The sequence below is a fragment of the Scyliorhinus canicula genome, chromosome 14, assembly GCF_902713615.1.
Source record: "Scyliorhinus canicula chromosome 14, sScyCan1.1, whole genome shotgun sequence".
Classification (NCBI taxonomy): domain Eukaryota; kingdom Metazoa; phylum Chordata; class Chondrichthyes; order Carcharhiniformes; family Scyliorhinidae; genus Scyliorhinus; species Scyliorhinus canicula.
The window spans coordinates 120,368,210-120,386,820 of NC_052159.1; the positions used below are offsets into that span (position 1 = coordinate 120,368,210).

Genomic DNA, 18,611 nt, shown 5'->3' on the forward strand with positions numbered 1-18,611 from the left:
CACCCGCCAGTGGAAACAACTTGCCCGCATCTATCCTATCTATTCCCTTCATAATTTTAAATGTTTCTATAAGATCCCCCCTCATCCTTCTAAATTCCAACGAGTACAGTCCCAGTCGACTCAACCTCTCCTCATAATCCAGCCCCTTCAGCTCTGGGATTAACCTAGTGAATCTCCTCTGCACACCCTCCAGCGCCAGTACGTCCTTTCTCAAGTACGGAGTTTAATGTGGAGAAGTGTGAGGTGATTCACTTTGGAAAGAATAACAGAAATGCGGAATATTTGGCTAATGGTAAAATTCTTGGTAGTGTGGATGAGCAGAGGGATCTCGGTGTCCATGTACATAGATCCCTGAAAGTTGCCACCCAGGTTGATAGGGTTGTGAAGAAGGCCTATGGTGTGTTGGCCTTTATTGGTAGAGGGATTGAGTTCCGGAGCCATGAGGTCATGTTGCAGTTGTACAAAACTCTAGTACGGCCGCATTTGGAGTATTGCGTACAGTTCTGGTCGCCTCATTATAGGAAGGACGTGGAAGCTTTGGAACGGGTGCAGAGGAGATTTACCAGGATGTTGCCTGGTATGGAGGGAAAATCTTATGAGGAAAGGCTGATGGACTTGAGGTTGTTTTCGTTAGAGAGAAGAAGGTTAAGAGGTGACTTAATAGAGGCATACAAAATGATCAGAGGGTTAGATAGGGTGGACAGCGAGAGCCTTCTCCCGCGGATGGAGGTGGCTAGCACGAGGGGACATAGCCTTAAATTGAGGGGTAATAGATATAGGACAGAGGTCAGAGGTGGGTTTTTTACGCAAAGAGTGGTGAGGCCGTGGAATGCCCTACCTGCAACAGTAGTGAACATGCCAACATTGAGGGCATTTAAAAATTTATTGGATAAGCATATGGATGATAAGGGCATAGTGTAGGTTAGATGGCCTTTAGATTTTTTCCATGTCGGTGCAACATCGAGGGCCGAAGGGCCTGTACTGCGCTGTATCGTTCTATGTTCTATGTACGGAGACCAAAACTGAACACAATACTCCAGGTGTGGCCGCACTAACACCTTATACAATTGCAACATAACCTCCCTAGTCTGAAACTGCATCCCTCTAGCAATGAAGGACAAAATTCCATTTGCCTTCTTAATCACCTAACATTTCAACCAATCTTCTGTTTTGGTACCCCTTTCACATTTTGCATCCTTCACCAAACAGATCACTTCAGCAAGGTTTCAACCAAACTTTTGCTAGGATAGGTTTCCAAGAGGTGCATCAAAACAACTTGAGATTCCTGTTCCCACTGATACCCTTCCTGTAAACCCCTGTCCAAGAGCGAGAATTTCACTGTAATCACTGTATTTGTGAATCTTGAACATATTGATGTCTTCTTTCTTGTTGTTTTAGTGGATGAATGACCTGGAAAGGGATCAAAAATACCGTTCTTGGCCATCAAGTTATCAAGAGTTATTGCGACCAACCTTCCCAGGTGTAATACGGCAAATTAGGCGGAACATTTTCAATTTGGTAAGTCATAGTCACAGAGGTCTAAAGCACAGAAGAGACTCTTCAGCTCATCATGTCTTCACCAGTCAAAAACAACCACCTGAGTATTCTAATCCCATTTTCCAGCACTTGTCCCATCACCTTGTATTCCTTGGCATTGCAAGTGAACATCTAAATACTTCTTAAATGTAATGAGGATGTCTGCCATCACCACCCTTTCAGACAGAGTTCCAGACGCCCACCACCCTCTGGGTAAAACTCGCATTCCCTCCAAACCTCCTTTCCCTGTCCACACTTTCTATGCCCCTCAATCATGTCACCCCTCAGTCTCCTCTGCTCCAAGGCAAACAACCCCAGTCTATCCAATCTCTCTTCATAACTAACATACCAGTCCAGGCAACATCTTGGTAAATCTCCTCCGCACTCTGTAATATGAATTCAAGTACTGCACACAATAATAAAAGAAAATTACTGCGGATGCTGGAATCTGAAGCGAAAGAGAAAATGCTGGAACATGCTCAACAGGTCTGGCAGCATCTGTAGGGAGAGAAAAGAGCTAACGTTTCGAGTCCGATGACTCTTTGTCAAAGCTCTCAGACAGAGAAAGTGGGAAATAGTTCTACTGTGGAGTGAGAATGAAAGATGAGTCATAGCCACAGAAACTCAGGGAAACAGGGTGTTCATAGCCACAGAAACCAGGGGAAAAGAGTGCTAATGGCACTGAGAGAGAACAAAAGATGTGAGAGGCCAAACAGCAGAGAAACAAACATCAGAGGCTAAACTGTGACAGATGGAGATGTGGGGGAAGGGAAAGGGGAAGCAAAGGAGAGAAGGGGCAAGCAAAGGTGGATAAGATGGTGGGGGGGGGGGTGGTTAATATATATTAAGAAAGACAAGAAAGAAAAAAATAGTAAAAGACAGTTGAAATGAGATGGGACTCGAAACGTTAGCTCTTTTCTCTCCCGACAGATGCTGCCAGACCTGCTGAGATTTTCCAGCATTTTCTCTTTCGTTACTGCACACAATACTCTAGCTGTGACCTAACCAACATTTGATACAGTTCCATCATAACCTCCCTGATCTTAAAATCTACGCCTCAGCTATTAAAGGCATATATCTTCTTACCCACTGTATCCAGCTGCTCTGCTACAATAAGGAGCCAGTGTATTCTAGGGTCCCTCTGATCCTCAGTGCTTCTCAGGGTCCTGCAGTTCATCATGTATTTTCCTGCCTTGTTTGTCCTGTCCAAGTGCATCAGTTCAGATTGAGTTCCATTTGCTACTGATCAACCCATCTGACCAGCCCATCTATATCCTCCTATAATCCCCTTTACTATTTTCCACCCTACCAATTTTCGTATCATCTGATGAACTCGTCTACATTCATATTTAATCATCATAAAGCACAAGTAGCAAGTGCCCCAACAGTGATCACTGTGGGACATCACTGGACACAGGTTTCCAGTCGGAAAAACGCTCCTCGACCATTACTTTCTGCTTCTTGCCACTCAGCCAATTGTGGATCCAATTTTCCAAATTTCCTTGGATCCCTGGGCTCTTACTTCCGCTATCAGTTTCCCATCAAAAGCCTTGCCGTAGTCCAAGTAGACTATGTCAACTGCATTTCCCTCATCTGTGCACCTGGTCGGGGGTGGGGTCGGGGGGGTTTGCTGCTGGACTTTGCTATTTGGCCGGGCGCTCAAAATGGCAGCCCATGCGGAAATTTACATTTCGAAGGATACAAAATCGGTAGCAATTCTCCTCCATTTGTGGTGGGTTTTTCAGGGAGTTTCCTGCTGGCTCTACCAGCAGGTTCCCCACCGCTATTCAATGACACTTAGTTACTTTTGTGGGCCCTGGGGAGTTTCTCATCGGTTTTGCCCACACTTAGAATTTTTTTTAGCACTGGCACCTTGACAGTGCTCCTGCCAGCTTGCAGTGCCATCCGGGCACCTGGGCAGTACCCATGATCCAGGGGGAGGGCCAGGGAGCCACCCTGCACTTACTTTGTGCACCCAGGGATCTCCGGTGGCCTGGGAGACCCCCGGGCACCACTCCGCCTGGTCCACATTTGTGTGGACCAGCACTGATTGGCGCCCGGCTGCAGCCTCCCTGGAGAGGCCGGAGAATCGAGGGAGGCCAATGCATCCCGCACAGGTAGGATGCAAGATTTTTGAACTACGTCCACGAGCGTCATTCAGTCCCCCCTTTTGGGCTGCGTTCCGACTCTGACATCTCGCAGGACTTCCGTGAATCTCCTGAGACACTGAGCCTGTCTGCTGGAAGCCTCTCCCAGGATACTTCAGCCGCGTTATGCTCTCGTTTGAGTGCAATGTGGTCGGACAATCGCACCCATAGTCTCCCAAAAATAGAATCATGCCCAGTATCACACTCAGGTTCTCTAGTGGCCATTTTATCATAATTAATCATAATATGATTATCATATTATCATTATCATATGAATATCATAATCATAATTTTGATATGAGATGAGTCAATGAACTTTACATTTTCTACTGAAGATTTTAAATGCCATAAAGTAATAAAGTAATAATCAATCCAGAGGCTGCAGTTTACTATGGGTTCTAATAATAGGCACACACACTACACACAAACAACACATACACCACGCACACACAGCACACACACCACGCACACACAGCACACACACCACGCACACACAGCACACCACACACACAGCTGTTATGGGCCAGGGTTTAGAGAACCCCGAAGTGTATCATGGAGTTCACCTGACCCACGCGGTTTACTAGATTGTGGTATGGGGAGCATACGGCCCACTCCACAGGTGTGGTGCAGCATAAATTTAAAAGTTTTTTTAAAGCAAAACAATGTTTATTCTATGAACTCAGTTAACCTTTATAAAACATACAGTGAACATCTTAGCACCCATCATTCAAATACATCCCCCAAAGAATACAGCATTCTAATTAATCCTTAAACTTTCCTTTTAACATCCATAAGACAAAAATAATTTTTACAGAAGAACATCAGGTTTAAATTCTCTACTGAGAACAGTTATCACCCTGAATTCACCAAATGATCAAGAGATAGTCTTTATATGCCAGAGAGAACAAAATTACACCTTCTTTGGCTGGCTGTAGCTCCAACACTAAAACGAAGCCAAAAAACAGAGACACACCCAAGCTTTTCCTCAAAGCGAAACTACAAAGTAGAGCCAGATCTCAGCTCCACCCAAACTCAGACATCACTGCAGCCACTTGAGCAGACAAACATTTCTCAAAGTGACATTCCCATGACACCCCCCCTCAAGAAAAATATATAAATCACCAACTTCAAGATGATTTCATTTTTCACCTTTTCACTTTCCTTTAAGAAATACAGACAGAAAATATACTTTTTTGTTTAAAAGAACAACACACGCAAACATGCATAATAACATAGTCCATTTCAGTTCTTCCTGTAACTCGTCATCACATTCTTGACAAAGCATTGGCTATCACGTTGTCTCGTCCTCCCGTATGTATTATTTTTAAATGAAATGACTGTAACAATAAATTCCATCGAAACAGTCTGGTATTGTTTTTCCGGAATCGGGCCAAAAACGTCAGTGGATTGTGATCAGTATAGATAATTGTGTCAGACGGATTGCTGGTCACATAAATTTGAAAATGTTGCAAAGCCAGCACCAAGCTCAAAGTCTCCTTTAATCGTGGAATACGTCTTCTGGTAAGAATTACATTTAAAAAAACAAAACCAAGATGCCACTCTCGCCCTTCGTCGTCGTCTTGTCGAAGCACCACACCTACGCCCACATCACTCGCATCAACAGCCACTTTGAATGGTTTGGTATAATTTGGGATGGCTAAACAGGAGCAGTGGTCAACACAGCCTTCAGACCGTCAAATGCCTACTGACACTCCGGTGTCCATTGGAATTTGTTACGCTTCTTCAATAAGTCAGTCAGTGGAACGACCACACTGCTAAACTTCGGTACAAATTTCGGTAAAATCCACTCAGACCCAGAAATCGCATAATTTCCCGTTGTGTCGAGGGTATCGTAAACTCCCCAATAACTTTTGTTTTCACATCCTGTGTGACCATTCAACCCTGTTCGATTGTATGGCCATTGAAAGTGACTTGGGCTGGGACTTCCAGTTGCGGCTATGCGGAGCTAAGCCACACATTCGGCAGCTCCTGCTATTTAGGGACTTTTGGGCCGTTTCGAGGGCCCCAAACGGAGCTGTTTCTACGCATCCCGGTGGGGGAAGGTGCCTGGAAGAACTTGCCCCACACTATATGGTGCTCACCTGGAGTGGGAAGAAGAAAAAGGCTGCAGTAACTCCCCCAAAAAAACGGGGGAAGAAAAACAAAATGGCGGCCGGCACTCCTGCTATTTAGGGACTTTTGGGCCGTTTTGAGGGCCCCAAACGGCGCTGTTTCTACACATCCTAGTGGGGGAAGGTGCCTGGAAGAACTTGCCCCACATTATCTGGTGAAAAAGGCTGCAGTAACGCCCCCCAAAAAACGGGTGAAAAAAAACAAAATGGCGGCCGGCGCTCCCGCTATTTAAGGGCTTTTGGGCCGTTTTGAGGGCCCCAAACAGTGCTGTTGCTACATATCCCGGTGGGGGAAGGTGCCTGGAAGAACTTGCCCCACACTATATGGTGAAAAAGGCTGCAGAAACGCCCCAAAAAAAACGTGGGAAGAAAAACAAAATGGCGGCCGGCGCAACACCCGAGGACTGGTGGAAGTGGGCGCAGGAGCAACAGGCCTCGCTCCTACGTTGTTTTGCTGAGCTGAAGGCTGAGCTGCTGGACTCCATGAATGCAACTGCGACCAAGCTGCTTGGGACCCAGGCGGCACAGGAGGAGTCTATTCGGGAGTTGCAGCGGCAGGCCGTTGAAAGAGAGGAGGAGGCCGTGGTCCTCGTTGGGAAAGTGGAGTTGCACGAGGCACTTCATAAAAAGTGGCAGGACCGCTTGGAGGAGCTGGACGTTCGCACGAGGCGAAAGAATCTGAGGATCCTGGGCCTGGCGGAGGGGCTGGAGGGGTCGGATCTCCCAGCGTATGTGACCACGTTGTTGAGCTCGTTGATGGGAGCAGGGTCCTTCCATTTGCCCCTGGAGCTCGAGGAAGCGCACAGAGTGATGGCCAGGAGGCCCAAGGCAGATGAGCCCCCGAGGGCGGTGCTGGTGCGGTTCCACCGATTCAGTGACCGGGAGTGTGTGCTGCGCTGGGCCAAGAAAGAGAGGAGCAGTAAATGGGAGAATTCGGTAGTGAGGATCTACCAGGACTGGAGTGCGGAAGTGGCTAAGCGGCGGGCCAGGTTCAACCGGACGAAGGCGGTGCTTCATGCTAAGCAGGTCAGGTTTGGAATGCTGCAGCCTGCGCGCCTGTGGGTGACATACAAGGACCGGCACCATTACTTCGAGTTCCCGGAGGAGGCGTGGGCCTTTGTACAGGCGGAGAAGCTGGACTTGAACTAGGGCCTGGGAACATACTTTGGCCGGCGTTGTTTCCGCTGTGGCTGTTTTGTTCCAACTGTTTCAACTTTTTCAACTTCGAAATGTGTGTTATGTATGCTGGTTTTCTTTTTGCTCTGTTTACGGGTGGGTTTGTCTGTTGGGTATGGTTGTGGGGTAGGTGGGGAGTGTTGGGGGTTTGTGTTCTATATGTTCTCTTCTGTACGGGGCTGGGGATTGAGGGGAAACTGGATTTTGGGGAACTGCGTCAGAAGGATGGGGTGTGGCATTGTGAAAGCGCGGGCTTTCCTCTGGTTTCCCGCGCTGCGGGGCAGGGGGGTGGAGCTTGCGATGGGGGAAGGGCCTCTACGGGTCTTTTTTCCCGCGCTGCAATAATGCCAAGGAGGTGTGGCAAGAGGGGGATGACCCCAAGCCGGGAGGGGATAGGTTTTGGCGGGAGCTGCCGGGGTCAGCAGAAGTCAGCTGACTCACGGAAGTACCATGGAGGGTGCGTCGCGGCTAGGAGGGGTCCTAGCCTGGGGGGGGGAGGGGGGTGGGGGGGGATACCGGGTTGCTGCTGGAACGACTAGGAAGGAGCCGATGAGGGCCGGGGGGGAAGAGGAGAGGCGCTATCGCCATGGGGAACGGGTCGAGCGGGGTATGCTGGCCTGGGGCGAACATCTGCCAAGCTATGGCTAGTCGGCAGGGGAGGGGGGCGGGTTGCCCTCTGATCCGGCTGATTACCTGGAACGTGAGGGGGCTGAACGGGCCGGTTAAGAGAACCAGGGTGGTCTCCCATCTAAGGGGGTTGAAGGCGGACGTGGCTATGCTCCAGGAGACCCACCTGAAGGTGGCGGACCAGGTCCGTCTGAGGAAGGGGTGGGTGGGGCAGGTTTATCATTCAGGATTGGACGCAAAGAACCGGGGGGTGGCGATTCTAGTGGGGAAGAGGGTGGCGTTTGAGGCGGCTGAGGTGGTGTCGGACAAGGAGGGCAGATATATCATGGTGAGGGGTAGGCTGCAGGGAGAGAAGGTGGTGTTGGTGAACGTATATGCCCCGAATTGGGATGATGCTGGCTTCATGAGGCGCTTGTTGGGCCGCGTCCCGGACCTGGAGGCAGGGGGCCTGATCATGGGGGGAGATTTTAACACAGTGCTGGATCCCACACTGGACCGGTCCAGTTCAAGGACGGGTAGGAGACCGGCGGCGGCCAAAGTGCTGAGGGGATACATGGACCAGATGGGAGGGGTGGATCCCTGGAGGTTTGGGAGACCGAGAGCGCGGGAGTATTCCTTTTTCTCTCACGTCCATAGGGTTTATTCCCGGATAGACTTTTTTGTCCTGAGCAGGGGGTTGATCCCGAGGGTGCAGGATGCCGAGTATTCGGCCATAGCGATTTCGGACCATGCCCCGCACTGGATTGATCTGGAGATGGGGGAGGCGCGGGACCAGCGCCCGCTCTGGCGCCTGGATGTGGGGATGCTGGCGGAGGAGGAGGTGTGTAAGAGGGTTCGGAGAAGCATTGAGGGGTATCTGGTTACCAATGATACGGGGGAGGTCCAGGTGGGGATGGTCTGGGAGGCTCTGAAAGCAGTGATCCGGGGGGAGCTGATCTCCATCCGGGCCCACAGGGAAAGGAAGGAGAGGAAGGAGAGGGAGAGACTGGTGGGAGAGCTTCTGGAGGTGGACAGGAGATATGCGGAGGCACCGGAGGAAGGGTTGCTGGGAGAACGGCGCAGGTTGCAGGCCAATTTTGACTTGCTGACCACCAGAAAGGCGGAGACACAGTGGAGGAGGGCGCAGGGTGCGGTATATGAGTATGGAGAGAAGGCGAGCAGGATGTTGGCGCATCAGCTCCGTAGGCGAGATGCGGCTAGGGAAATTGGGGGAGTGAAGGATGGGGGTGGAAATGTAGTGCAGAAGGGGACAGAAGTAAACGGGGTCTTTAGGGACTTTTACGAGGGATTGTACCGGTCGGAACCTCCGAGGGGGAGAGAGGGGATGGAGAGCTTCATGAACAGGCTATGTTTCCCAAGGGTTCAAGAGAGGCTGGTTGAGGGGCTGGGGGCGCCGATAGAGTTGGAGGAGCTAGTCAGGGGGATCGGGCAAATGCAGTCAGGTAAGGCCCCGGGGCCGGACGGGTTCCCGGCAGAATTTTACAAAAAATATGCGGACCTGGTGGGTCCCCTGCTGGTGCGAACTTTCAATGAGGCGTGGGAGGGGGGGGCTTTGCCCCCGACGATGTCGCGGGCACTGATCTCTTTGATCCTAAAACGGGATAAGGACCCCTTGCAGTGCGGATCATATAGGCCTATTTCACTCCTTAACGTAGACGGTAAGTTGCTGGCGAAGATCCTGGCTACCAGGATAGAGGATTGTGTGCCAGAGGTAATTCATGAAGATCAGACAGGGTTTGTCAAGGGGCGGCAGCTCAACACGAATGTGCGGAGACTGCTCAATGTTATCATGATGCCGGCAGTGGAGGGGGAGGCGGAGATAGTGGTGGCGCTGGATGCAGAGAAGGCGTTTGATAGAGTTGAATGGGGGTACCTATGGGAGGTGCTGGAGAGGTTTGGCTTTGGGGAGGGATTCATCAAATGGGTGAGGCTGCTCTACGCGGCGCCGATGGCGAGTGTAGTCACAAATGGAAGGAGATCGGAGTATTTTAGGCTTTATCGTGGGACCAGGCAGGGGTGTCCCCTGTCCCCCCTGCTCTTTGCACTGGCGATTGAACCGCTGGCCATGGCGTTGAGGGAGTCAGGGAAGTGGAGGGGTCTGGTGCGGGGGGGGGAGGAGCACCGGGTATCGCTGTATGCAGACGACCTGCTGTTATATGTGGCGGACCCAGAGGGGGGAATGCCGGGGGTGATGGAACTGTTAGCGGAATTTGGGGGCTTCTCGGGCTATAAGCTGAACTTAGGAAAGAGCGAGGTATTTGTAGTGCACCCGGGAGATCAGGAGGAGGGAATTGGGAGGCTCCCCTTCAGGAGGGCAGTGAAGAGTTTCAGGTACCTGGGGGTGCAGGTGGCCAGGAGTTGGGGGGCTCTTCATAAGCTTAACTTCACCAGACTAGTGGAACAGATGGAGGAGGAATTTAAAAGGTGGGACATGGTGCCGCTATCGCTGGCGGGCAGAGTGCAATCCGTCAAAATGACGGTTCTCCCGAGGTTCTTGTTCCTCTTCCAGTGCTTGCCCATCTTTATCCCTAGGGCCTTTTTTAAAAGAGTGACCAGCAGCATCATGGGATTTGTTTGGGCGCATGGCACCCCAAGGGTGAAGAGGGTCTTCTTGGAGCGGAGTAGGGATGGGGGGGGGCTGGCGTTGCCCAACCTCTCGGGGTATTACTGGGCGGCCAACGTGTCGATGGTGCGTAAGTGGGTGATGGAGGGGGAGGGGGCAGCATGGAAACGGATGGAGAGAGCGTCCTGTGGGGATACAAGCCTGGGGGCCCTGGTAACGGCGCCGTGGCCGCTCCCTCCCACGAGGTATACCACGAGTCCGGTGGTGGCGGCTACCCTCAAGATTTGGGGGCAGTGGAGGCGACATAGGGGAGAAGTGGGGGGCTCGATGGAGGCTCCGTTAAGGGGGAACCATAGGTTCGTCCCGGGGAACATGGATGGGGGATTTCGGGGATGGTATAGAGCGGGCATTAGACAGCTGAAGGACCTGTTTATCGACGGAAGGTTTGCGAGCCTGGGGGAGTTGGAAGAGAAATTTGGGCTCCCGCCGGGAAACATGTTTAGATATCTGCAGGTAAAGGCATTTGCTAGACGGCAGGTGGAGGGATTCCCTGCGCTCCCCGCGAAGGGGGTGAGTGACAGGGTGCTCTCGGGGGTCTGGGTCGGGGAGGGGAAGATATCCGATATCTACAAGCTTATGCAGGAGAAGGAAGAGGCGTCAGTAGAGGAGCTGAAAACGAAGTGGGAGGGGGAACTGGGGGAACAGATCGAAGACGGTACATGGGCTGATGCCCTGGAGAGGGTAAATTCTTCCTCCTCGTGTGCGCGGCTTAGCCTCATCCAATTCAAGGTGCTGCATAGGGCCCACATGACTGGGACGAGGATGAATAGGTTCTTTGGGGGTGAAGATAGGTGTGCCAGGTGCTCGGGGAGTCCAGCGAACCATGCCCATATGTTCTGGGCATGCCCGGCATTGGAGGAGTTCTGGAAGGGGGTGGCGAGGACGGTGTCAAGGGTGGTGGGATCCAGGGTCAAGCCAGGATGGGGACTCGCGATCTTTGGGGTTGGGGTAGAGCCGGGAGTGCAGGAGGCGAAAGAGGCCGGTGTGCTGGCCTTTGCGTCCCTAGTAGCCCGGCGAAGGATTTTGCTACAGTGGAAGGACGCGAGGCCCCCAAGCGTGGAGACCTGGATCAATGACATGGCGGGCTTTATTAAGCTTGAGAAGGTTAAATTCGCCCTGAGAGGATCGGTGCAAGGGTTCTTTAAACGGTGGCAACCTTTCCTCGACTTTCTGGCTCAACGATAGGGTACTGGGACAGTAGCAGCAGCAACCCGGGGGGGGGGGGGGGGGGGGGGGTGGTGGGTGGGGGGGGGGGGGGGGCGTTGATTATGTTAGCTTATTTTATTTAAATTTGATTTATCTAATTTTAATTTATGGTTAAGTTCTCTTGTTTGGGGGGGGGGGGGTGGGGGAATGTGATACATGTGATGTTACGGTATGGGGGGAATTGTGGGTGTTATGGGGCTGTTAGTTGCATATTACTGCTTTTTGCTATACTTTTTGTTATATTTTCTGCAAAAAATTCCAATAAAAAAATTAAAAAAAAAAAAAAAAAAAAAAAAAAAAAAAAGAAAGTGACTTGGGCTTTTCCAAATTCACTTTTGGCTAGGTTTGTCACCAAACCAGCCTCCTGAAGTCGATCGAATAACTCCATCAAATGCTTCAAATGTTCTGTCCATGTCTGGCTAAAAATGACCAGATCGTCGATGTATACCACATAATTGGGTAATCCTGAAACGACTTTGTTAGTTAACTGCTGAAATGTGCCTGGGGTGTTTTTCATGCCAAATGGCATAACTTTGAATTGGTATATACCATCTGGAGTCACAAAAGCTGAAATCTCCTTCGCCCTTTCGAATAAAGGTACCTGCCAGGAACCTTTAAGTAAATCCAATTTGGAAATAAAAACTGATTGTCCCACTTTCTCAATGCAGTCCTCCAAACGTGAGATAGGATAAGAGGCCGTTCTTGTAACTGCATTAACCTTTCTATAGTCCACACACAACCGTTGCGTACCATTTGGTTTTGGTACCATCACTATGGGTGAGCTCCATTGGCTGCAACCCACTTTAATTATGCTATTTTTAAGCATACTTTCAATCTCTTTGTTAATCTCTGCCAAGTTTAAAGGGTTAAGTCTGTATGGATGTTGTTTGATTGGAACAGCATTTCCCACATCTACATCATGTATAGACATTTTAGTATTTCCCAATTTATCTCCACAAACTTGCCCATGTGATATCAATAACTCTTTCAAGTCAGTCCGATTTTCCTCTGGAAGTTAACTCAACAATGTATCCCAATATTTAAGAACATCCTCGTTTTCCAATTTAATTTGAGTTATGTCAAATTCACAGTCATCTGGATCTGGTTCGTCACTTTTGAGTTAGAATCATTAAAACCTCCTCCTTTTTCTCTCCTTCCCTTTCAAAATGCCTTTTAAGCATATTCACATGACACACTCGGTGAGTTTTCCTTCTATCTGGCGTTCTTAACACATAATTCACCTCACTTAATTTCCTTTCAATCTGATAAGGTCCACAAAACCTAGCTTTTAAAGGTTCACCTACCACTGGTAACAATACTAAAACTTTATCTCAACAGGCAAAACGACAAACTTTGGATTTCTTGTCCACTACCCGTTTCATCACATGCTGTGCAACTTTTAAATGTTGTCTAGCCAGTTCCCCTGCTCTATTTAATCGTCCCCTAAAATTTTACACCGATCTCTTAAAATTGTGACTGTTTTACCTGCTCCTCCTGATACACATGAGTAAACTTTACGCGCACAAGTAAATTCTTTAAAGAGATCTGGCACCTTCTTATCAATCACAATTTAACTACATCTTTAAGTAGTCCAGGCCAATGAAAATGTTTCTGGATTTTAGCTTGAGTTTTCCTTATTTCCAAATGACCTCCCACTGGTACCTCATGAGCAACTCGCAACACCTCCTTTCTATACCCTACCGGCAAATACTACTTGATGAGTAAGAGATCAGCCATGATCTCATTGAATGGCGGAGCAGGCCAGATGGCCTACTCCTGCTCCTAGTTCTTATGTTCTTATGAACTTCTGCCCTCTTTTCTTCTGTCTGCATATGTAATGGTCTCCATTTTCTCATCAAGACACCACTTTTACGGCAATAACACTCTGGTATACACTCAGATTCCTCCTCCGTGTATGCTTTCTGATACATCCGGTTTATTTCTACATCTTTCTGTTGTAACTCCGCCAATTTTCCTAAACTAAAAATATACGCCTCATCCTCCACCTGTTTCTGTTCTTTTTCAACCATCTGATCAAAAATCGTTTCTGATAATTGCGCTTCAACTTTATCTTCACTCTTTGATTTCTCCTCTTGTCTTAACCTATGACTTTGCGACCTTGTTACTACACAATCCGGAAAAATCTCAGGATACTTGTCCTTCAACACTTCAGTTGTCTGATTTTCCACTGGCTTATCAACCACAGTGGGCATCACTCCCACCTGCGATCCAGCTATATCATTACCTTTGATAAAAAGTATTCCTGGACAAGATAATTTCTCTATTAGTCCTACTACCATTTCACCACTCCTTACTGGACTTTTCAACCTTACCGTACATAATGGAACACTCCTCTTCACACCCTGAATTCCACATATTACCAAATTCTCTGGTAATATTCCTCCCAAACTATATCACTTCTCATCACTTACCATTAACGATTGATTAGCTCCCGTATCTCTTAAAATTGTGACTTCTTTACCCGTTCCTCCTGATACACATAAGTAAACTCTACCCGCACAAGTAAATTCTTTAAAGAGATCTGGCACCTTCTTATCAATCACCTGTTGATCTGGCCGTACAATCTTTTGCACCTCCTTTGCTTCACTTGGGCTTTCCTTTATCCTGTTTTACCATACAAGCCTTCCCAGTGCTTTTGTCCCACGACCAACACTGTGAATTTACATGGCCTAGTTTATTACAGTGAAAATATTTGAAACTTTTCATGTCTCTTCCACCCTCCTGGATTCCCTTTTTAATCTGAGGTACACTCTCATTATCTCTCATCAGATCTCCTTTACCTCTACCACTTGAGTATTTCTCATTTCCCCAGTTTCTATTCCTCACAGGCTGAAACTGATGTCTGAAATCAAGCTTTGATTTATGAACTAATTCATAATCATCTGCCATTTCAGCTGCTAATATCGCAGTTTTCACCCTCTGCTCTTACACACGGGTTCTCACTACATCAGGAATTGAATTTGTAGACTCCTCCAAAAGTATAATTTCTTTGAGAGCTTCATATGTTTGGTCTATTTTCAAAACCCTCATCTACCCATCAAAATTAGTCTGTTTGAGCCTTTAAAACTCCATGTATGTTTGACCAAATTCTTTCCTTAAATTTCTAAACCTTTGTCTGTAGGCTTTAGGCACTAGTTTGTATGCACCTAAGATAGATTTTTTCACCTCCTCATACGTCCCAGATACCTCCTCCGATAGTGATGCCAACACTTCACTAGCCCTACTTACCAGCTTTGTTTGAATCAGTAATACCCACATTCTACCTCCTACCTCCTTCTCATCAAACCTTGGCAATGCTTGGACATATTTAAATAGATCCTCACCAAGCCTTCGACTATGACGGTCTTTCTCACTATCCTCATCACTATCCTGCAACTGTACGTTTCCCTTTATGTCCGCCAATTTTAACTGACTGTCATGTTTCATGGCCATTTTCTTCTCTCTCTTTTTCTTTTTCCTCCCAACTCTTTCTTCGTCCTCTCTCTTTTGTATTCAAGCTGCTTTAATTCTTTCTCATGTTCCGTTTGTTTAATTTGCAACTGAATTTTTGCTATTTCCAATGAGTCAAACTGTATCTCAGGCAATTTTAAATGCTTAGCCGCCTCCATAATTAACTCACCTTTTACATCTTGTCAGGTAATGTTAACTGCAATGTTTTTGCCAACTCTAAAAGCCTGTTTTTAGTCTCTGTCCATACGGTACCGCATGTGACCGTCTCCACCCTCAAAAACTTCAGAGCCTCTGAACGAGCCATTGTCCACAACACACTCCCTACTTACACTGAAATACCACACCTTTTTAAAAATAAATTTAGAGTACCCAATTCATTTTTTCCAATTAAGGGGCATTTTAGTATGGCCAATCCACCTAACCTGCATGTCTTTGGGTTGTGGGGGCAAAACCCACACAAACACGGGGAGAATGTGAAAACTCCACACGGACAGTGACCCAGAGCCGGGATCGAACCTGGGACCTCGGCACCGTGAGGCAGCTTGTGCTAACCTCTGCGCCACCGTGCTGCTCCTGAAATACCACACCTGAAAAGCAACCACAATATGCTTACCCCTCACTGTCTTTGGTTCACAAAGCCAATCCAATAGATGGACTTTTATCCCCCTTGAGCCCCCAATTTGTTATGGGCCAGGGTTTAGAGAACCCCAAAGTGTATTATGGAGTTCACCTGACCCACGACTTTTACTAGATTGTGGTATGGGAAACACGGCCCACTCTACAGGTAAGATGCTATGGAAATTTTTGAATTTTTTAAAAAACAAAACAATATTTCTTCTATGAACTCAAGTTCACCTTTTGAAAACATACAGTGAACATCTTAGCATCCATCAATTTAAATACACCCCGCCAAAGAATATAATACTCAAAGTCATCCTTAAACTTTCCTTTTAATATCCATCAGGCAGCACGGTAGCATTGTGGATAGCACAATTGCTTCACAGCTCCAGGGTCCCAGGTTCAGTTTTGGCTTGGGTCACTGTCTGTGTGACGTCTGCACATCCTCCCCGTGTGTGCGTGGGTTTTCTCCGGGTACTCCGGTTTCCCCCCACAGTCCAAAGATGTGCAGGTTGGGTGGATTGGCCATGATAAATTGCCCTTAGTGTCCAAAATTCTATGATTAACCTAGGACAAAAGTTCGGCACAACATCGTGGGCCGAAGGGCCTGTTCTGTGCTGTATTTCTCTATCTAAGACAAAAATCCTTTTTACAGCAGCACATCAGGTTTAAATCCTCTACTGAGAACAGTTATCACTCTGAATTCACCAAATGAGCAAGAGATAGCCTTTGGATGCTGGAGAGAACAAAATTACACCTTCTTTGGCTGGCTGTAGCTCCAACACTAAAACAAAACCAGAAAATACAGGCACACCCGAGCTTATCCTCAAAGCGAAACTAGAAAGTAGAGCCAGAGCTCAGCTCCACCCACATTCAGATAATACTGCAGCCACTTGAGCAGACAAACATTTCTTAAAGTGACATTCCCATGACACAACACAGACACACACAGAACACGCACACAATACACACACACGCAACACCACACACATATGTCTTGTCAAGAGGAAAAAGGAAGAGTATGTAAGGATGAGAAAACAAGGTTCAGTTGGGTCGCTTGAGGGTTACAAGGTAGCAAGGAATGAGCTAAAACAAAGGGCTTAGGAGAGCTAGGAGGGGGCATGAGAAGTCCTTGGTGGGTCGGATCAAGGAAAACCCCAAGGCTTTATACTCTTATGTGAGAAATAAAAGAATGACCAGGGTGAGGGTAGTCAAGGACAGTAGTGGCAACTTGTGCATGGAGTCAGAAGAAATAGGAGAGGCCTTGAATAAATACTTTTCTTCAGTGTTCACCAAGGAGAGGGGCCATGTTTTTTGAGGATGAGAGTGTGATACAGGCGGGTAGGCTGGAGGAGGTAGGTGTTCCAGGGTCCCAGGTTCGATTCTGGCTTGGGTCACTGTCTGCGGAGTTTGCACATCCTCCCCGTGTCTGCGTGGGTTTCCTCCGGGTGCTCTGGTTTCCTCCCACAGTCCAATGATGTGCGGGTTAGGTGGATTGGCCATGATAAATTGCCCTTAGTGTCCAAAATTGTCCTTAGTGTTGGGTGGGGTTACTGGGTTATGGGGATAGGGTGGAGGTGTTGACCTTGGGTAGGGTGCTCTTTCCAAGAACCGGTGCAGACTCGATGGGCCGAATGGCCTCCTTCTGCACTGTAAATTCTATGTTCTGAGGATGGCTGTATTAGCAATTTTGAAAAGCCTGAGTGTCGACAAGTCCCCTGGGCCAGATGGGATATATCCAAGGATTCTTTGGGAGGCAAGGAATGAGATTGCAGAGCCTTTGGCTTTGATCTTTGGGTCCTCACCATCCACGGCTATAGTGCCAGAGGACTGGAGAGTGGTGAATGGTGTTCCTCTGTTCAAGAAAGGGAATAGGAATGACCCTGGTATTTATAAGCCAGTTAGTCTTACTTCGGTGGTCGGTAAGTTAATGGAAAGGGTCCTGACGGATAGGATTTATGACCATTTGGAAAGATGCAGCTTAATCCGGGATAATCAACATGGATTCGTGATGGGTAAGTCTTGCCTCACAAATTTGATTGAATTCTTTGAGGAGGTAACTAAGTGTATAGACGAAGGTAGAGCAGTTGATGTTGTATACGTTTGTAAGGCGTTTGATAAGGTTCCCCATGGTCGGCTCATGAAGAAAGTAAGGAGGTGTGGGATAGAGGGAAATTTGGCCAATTGGATAAGTAACTGGCTATCACATTGAAGACAGAGGGTGGTGGTTGATGGAAAATTTTCAGACTGGAGACCAGTTACCAGTGGTGTACCAATGGGATCAGTGCTGGGTCCTCTGCTATTTGTGGTTTTTATCAATGACTTGGAGGAGGGGGGTGAAGGGTGGGTCAGTAAATATGCTGATGACACCAAGATTGGTGGAGTAGTGGATGAGGTGGAGGGCTGTTGTGGGCTGAAAAGAGACATTGATAGGATGCAGAGCTGGGCCGAAAAATGGCAGATGGAGTTTAACCCTGATAAGTGAGAGGTGATTCATTTTGGTAGAAATAAATTTGAATGCGGATTACAGGGTCAACGGCAGGGTTCTGAGGAATGTGGAGGACCAGAGAGATCTTGGGGTTCATGTTCACAGATCTCTGAAGGTTGCCACTCAAGTGGATAGAGCCGTGAAGAAGGCTTATAGTGTGTTAGCATTTATTAAATGTGGCTTGAGTTTAAGAGTCGCGGCGTTCTGCTGCAACTATACATGACCCTGGTGAGACCACATTTGGAGTATTGTGTGCAGTTCTGGTCACCTCACTATAGGAAGGATGTGGAAGCATTGGAAAGGGTGCAAAGGAGATTTACCAGGATGCTGCCTGGTTTGCAGGATGGGTCGTATGAGGAAAGGTTGAGGGAGCTAGGGCTTTTCTCTTTGGAGTGGAGGAGGATGAGAGGAAGGTGACTTAATAGAGGTTTTTAAGATTAAAAAAAAAATAATAATTTAGAGTACCCAATAATTTTTTCCAATTAAGGGGCAATTTAGTGTGGCCAATCCACCTATCCTGCACATCTTTTGGGTTGTGGGGGTGAAACCCACGTAGACACGGGGAGAATGTGCAAACTCCTCACGGA

The 18,611-nt window shown here is 48.0% G+C and overlaps 1 protein-coding gene across 5 annotated transcripts in view; it reads left to right on the forward strand.

The window, feature by feature from the left end:
* Window positions 1-18,611, forward strand: part of uggt2 (UDP-glucose glycoprotein glucosyltransferase 2) — a 625,263-nt gene that overhangs the window by 312,803 nt on the left and 293,849 nt on the right. For all 5 annotated transcript variants that reach the window (XM_038817830.1, XM_038817832.1, XM_038817829.1 and 2 more), the window contains one exon: window positions 1,399-1,518. In XM_038817830.1, the coding sequence (XP_038673758.1) occupies window positions 1,399-1,518 (120 nt within the window). The remainder of the gene's footprint in view (window positions 1-1,398; window positions 1,519-18,611) is intronic.